Here is a 5,108-nt window from a genome sequence, read left to right on the forward strand (position 1 = left end):
CATTTTGCGCCATTCACTTTCTAGGAAAGCTCAACTTTTGAGCTTAAGTAAACATGGGAAAGTTTTTTTGATTTTGATAAAAAGGTTAGTAATGTTCAGACCACAGCAAATTGTCTCAAGGCGCTCATCCTAGTAAATAGGGCCCGCGATCAGATTAGTTATCGTACTTTGCGCTGAGCATGGTGTTTAACCCGGATTAAAAAAAAAAAGTATCTTTACATGACAAAAGTTTTCTGTGGGGAACTTTCCATTCAGATTTCGAATTTGAATTCTAGGAAAAAACAATAGCCCATTTTTTATTTTTACAAAGTTTGTATAGTTTAAATATGCGCGCCCCAAAAACCTTGCCTCTGTTATTCGGCGAAATAATACTTTTAGACACGTCTAGACTTTCAAATTTTTGCACAGAGAAAGTTAAGAGTTCAAATTTTCATATGAGAAAAAAAATTTTTGAAGAGACATGGGGCTCATGCTCAAATACCTCCTATAGCATCTCCTAAAACATGTCAAGAATTTGAAATTTTTATTCAATTTTCTGAGTCAGCTTCCCAAAAAAACATATCTCATATCATAAATTTTATCAGTCTTAAGCTTCATGTTCTTGAAGCTAAAAATGCTCAGAAACGCACGCATGCTCCCGTGAAAATCCCAATATATAAGATATATATACCTTAGTTTAATTAGTATTTAAGGGTACTATGATTGGTCGTATCAATTTCCCTATTAAACTAGAGACTAGCCATAAATTTAAAAACCTATCATCCTAATCCCTAAGGATGCATTGAATTTGTATATTATAATCAACTATTGTATCAATATGTCGGGACTTACTTACTGAAAATAAGTTCTCACTAACACTCGTATATGTCATAATGGAAGTTGGAAATATTTTAGTACAATTTGGAGTGTCATACACCTACTTCCCTCGCATTGGCTGAGATTTAACCATTAACGGTTCACTTTATTCCTCATACATATAATTATAAGTAACCATTTATACAAAAAATGAAATTTTAAATGAACTAGGCAATACAAAATGATTATTAAACGGAATATTCGATCTATAAACAAGTCTAGCTAAAATATATAAAAATATTATCAACCATAGTACATACATAAATTTTAAAAACTATTCAATAGAGGATTCCTTCGATTAAATAGTTACAGTCAAAAACAGAATGAAATACCTAAACAGAGCGGCAAAATATTGTCATCAATATAAATTAACATCAATAGAATGTCAAACGGGTATGGAAAACCTGTTGTGATTCACTTCAGTTGATTCAATTTTGTCAATAGGATTGATAACAGAAGATATATTGGTTATGCTGAATGATTGCATATTCTCTTGGGAAGGTCTACCAGGAGCCTGAGCCGACGACAAGTTCGAGGAATCCAATTTGTCCAAGAGAATAACGGGTTGGTTTTTGAGGATATCAACCACGCTTTGGTGTTTACCATTAAGCCTACTTCCACAACACTTCTGATGTTTTCGCCAATAGAAATAAGAATAGAATTTCCTCGTACAGTATTTACAATCCATATCCTAAAAAAATTCAATGAGGACTATGAGGCGCAATTCAAGATTAAGAGTAAAAAAAGACACAACAAAATCAATTTGGTAACAGTATATATATTGAACATCTCAAGTAACAACTTCAAAAATATAATCCTTTTTTAATTGGGTCATAAGAATGAAATAAATGAGTTATTTTTTTTCAGTACATCCGTCAATAAATCCATCTGCATTTTAATATTTGTATATCCGAAGTAAAAGAAAAACTTTCCCGCTTCTTATTATATTATGTACTATATTTCTATTACATAAAAATTAAATCTTTTTCTTCTTCTTATAGGTTCTTTTCGATATAAATCTAACAGGAACTTTAGTTGACACAATCTGCCTTTTCAATATTCGTGAGCATTTCCTCTTTCCTACTAATGAATCAAAACTTCGGAGCGATGTTTTCTTAAATTTTAAAAAGGATTTTTTATATTTCTTTTTAGTGAGGATATTGGAGCTGCAGTCATTAATTTGCATTGTTTGAGCATCTACTAGACATTGGATAGGAAAAATAGAATCATTTTTGGTTTGAAGGTAATCTACTTTTAATTCCAGTCCATCAGAACAATTGGACTTTGATTGGAATTCAACATTATTACTATTAGGTAGATATGCAGGGCTTGTCACATTCTTTTGTCCATTAACTAACTCGGTCGAAGCACTTAATGATGACAACCCTATAATTTTCGTTTTATGTTCGTTGGAAGAATCAACATTATAACTCTTGGACAGATCAATAGGATTAAATTTATTATCACTGGAGGATGGCCGTTTATCAACAATATTGGGTTGTACAAACAAGGATTCACTCTTCAAGCGTAGTGCCTCTTGACCATTCTTGGATTGATCACCACGGTAACGAAAAGTTATATCTTCATCAGATGAGTCTATGTCATGTACAAGCGTTTGTTTAATAGAAGATTTGGCCTTTAATGCATCTTTATGCTTGAGTTTACTACCACCACGTTTATCATGAATAGAGTTAATTCGCTTTGTGTATGATAATGGAGTTTTGACAAGAGCGGGCTTTTTACCAACAGTCGAATGATTATTCTTCAATTTTTGAGTGAGTTGGTTTTTCCTCAATGGCAATTCAACAGCCTATCGGTGATTTTTACATAAAAAAGATGTTCGACCCTCAATTTTGAAATAAGTAATCATCAAATAACAAGTAACATACCTCACTCTGAGTGCGAATATGTAGGGTATTCTTGATTTTGTCCCGATACTCTTCAGCTTGTTTCAACGATTTTCCATGCTCTGAAACAGTAAATAAAATGTTATTAATATAATTATAATTCTTAATGAGCATCTTAAAGATATCGGGGCAGCTACAAGTAGTGTTATATCAGTCCTTGTTTAGAACTGAAGACTGCAGTCCCGTCCAGTTGAGTTCTAAAACATATTAAGACGTCACGTAACTGTATTTCTTTTTTTAAATCAGTTCTAGTACTGACAGTCTGAAGGACCGATAGGACGGGTCCGAAGACTGGATGGAACAAATAAGGACTGACTCAACACTAGCTACAAAACATAAAAAACAAATAATAAATGTTCACCTCTATGAATGTGTGCAATGATGGAGTTTACTTTAGATCTGGTTGTATCACAAAATACACAAGAGTAGATCCTCTTAACATTATAATTTTCTTTGACAGATTCCTTTCTTATACTAGATTTTAATGATTTATCTGGATAAATAATTTTACTATCAGGGCCAACTATTACAATTGGACGCTTGGAGAGTTTTTGAACTTCAACATATTTTTCACCCATTGTTTGATTCTGGGCCTCCTCTTTTGTAGATATGGTCTGAAAATACATTATGCGTGACTATTTTAGAAAATTGTTCTTCCAATTGCCACTCATATTCAAGGACTTACTTGAAACATAGCACAGGTGGTCTGACTAATTCTCTCTAAACGAAGTACTGGCTCTTTGAGCATAATATCAGAGTTTGCATTAATGATCTTGCGTACAGGAGGATTGGAAGCTTTTCGTTTGAGTTTATTAATAATGGTATTTAGATCTGGTTTGAGCTTTGCTATGAGGGGGCGATTCTGGATTTCATTGATGAATCCAGCTTCTTTAAGGAGAGAAAGGGAGGGAGAGTAGTCTTTGATGTCCCAATGGGGCTCAGGTACTAATGTATCCACTGATTCGGGCTCAATGTAAGCCATGGTACTGCAAGAGATATCTTCGTTGTCGTCATCTTCCGAGCGATAAACGTGCTTCACATTTTGGGCACGAGACTCACAATAGGATCGTTTGTGGGCAACGAAGTTCGCCACGCTCCGAAACATATTCAAACAGGTTTTACATTCGTAGATCACGTTGCACTCATCCAAGAGAAACTCCCGGACCTGAAAAAGGAGACAAGTTCTTCATAAGCAAAGAAAGAGAAGAGGATCTCCAGAGTTACGACCTCTTGCGTTCCATTTTCGAGACAGGAGACCACTTGTCTCAGCCCACTCACGGAGACGCTGATGGAAGGTCGAAGAACAGTAGGATCTGGAGGAGGGCGCGATCGAAGCCGTGAGGAACCATTCCCGTTCCGTTTATTTCCGTTAGTTCCTGTCATTTCCCTGGATAGTCCTAAATGTAGACATCTAATTTGGCGCCTTAATAACTTGCCCGGAGATTCTTTCCTTTTTCGATCACACTCACGGCTCAATCTTGTTCAGAGCACTAGGCTTCTTTTCTTTTCCCCTTCTTTTTTTTGATTTTTACTCTCCCTTCCTTGCCCAAACTAGCTGCCTCTACGTACGTACAAAAACAGCAGCACCACCACCACTAGTAACAAGCAGGTAGTCTCTTCTTCTATTTCGAGCACACTCGTCAAACTCTCTCTCTTTAAGTGGGTTTAACAGTCTGGCTTTTTCTCCAACTATTTTACATTATTAACATATTGACAATTTATCTACATCTTTCGTACATATAATTTTAAACATGGCGCCGTTTTCATCGCGGGCTTCTCGGGCCACTCTCTAAAACAATTTAAACTCAGACAGCCATCAATCTATTATTACTATTAATTAGGCTATAAGTAGAATAACTAAACGTAGCACTTGCCTATATTTGTGATCTTAAGAAGATATCACCATCATGATTATTTGTTCATGGACACCGTTTAGAATTAAATATGTATTTCATAGATGGGACGACTGTGGTGGGGATACTCATTTCTCACGAAATGACCATGTGGACACCATATGAATTTAAATTCATATTATATAGAGTTGAAAAAAGATAAAAGAAAACATGTTTTCTTTTTCTAGTACGATCATAAATTTGTCTTTCATCGTTTTTCGTTCATATTACAAATTGATTTTGACGGGTTAAAAGTTATCTATCATAATGTGGTCTTGAATATTTATTAAAAAAAATATCATAATTCACGCTTCAATAGTTCATGAATGAAAGCAAAAAGGCAGATAGTTTTGTATCCTATTAATTTATGAATAACATCCAAGAAATGTTGATTGACGAAACTATATAAATCTAGACTTGTTTGACCTTATATAAAATATCAAAAGGAATGCGT

At 34.5% G+C, this 5,108-nt stretch overlaps 1 protein-coding gene across 2 annotated transcripts; it reads right to left on the reverse strand.

The window, feature by feature from the left end:
• Positions 1–930: 930 nt before the first annotated feature.
• On the reverse strand, positions 931–4,795 carry LOC121117665 (uncharacterized). 2 transcript variants are annotated; one of them, XM_040712118.2, is made up of 5 exons: positions 3,990–4,795; positions 3,448–3,927; positions 3,124–3,376; positions 2,745–2,824; positions 931–1,546 (listed from the first exon to the last, which is right to left on the reverse strand). In XM_040712118.2, exons 1-5 carry the CDS (start codon positions 4,143–4,145, stop codon positions 1,241–1,243), a joined length of 1,275 nt encoding a protein of 424 aa, XP_040568052.1. In that variant the 5' UTR covers positions 4,146–4,795; the 3' UTR covers positions 931–1,240. The 2 variants fall into 2 exon arrangements, with proteins under 2 accessions (XP_040568052.1, XP_040568051.1); XM_040712117.2 differs by lacking the exon at positions 931–1,546 and adding an exon at positions 1,618–2,665 and having other exon boundaries at positions 3,990–4,453.
• Positions 4,796–5,108: the final 313 nt, after the last annotated feature.

This window comes from Lepeophtheirus salmonis, chromosome 5 (assembly GCF_016086655.4).
Source record: "Lepeophtheirus salmonis chromosome 5, UVic_Lsal_1.4, whole genome shotgun sequence".
Lineage (NCBI taxonomy): Eukaryota > Metazoa > Arthropoda > Copepoda > Siphonostomatoida > Caligidae > Lepeophtheirus > Lepeophtheirus salmonis.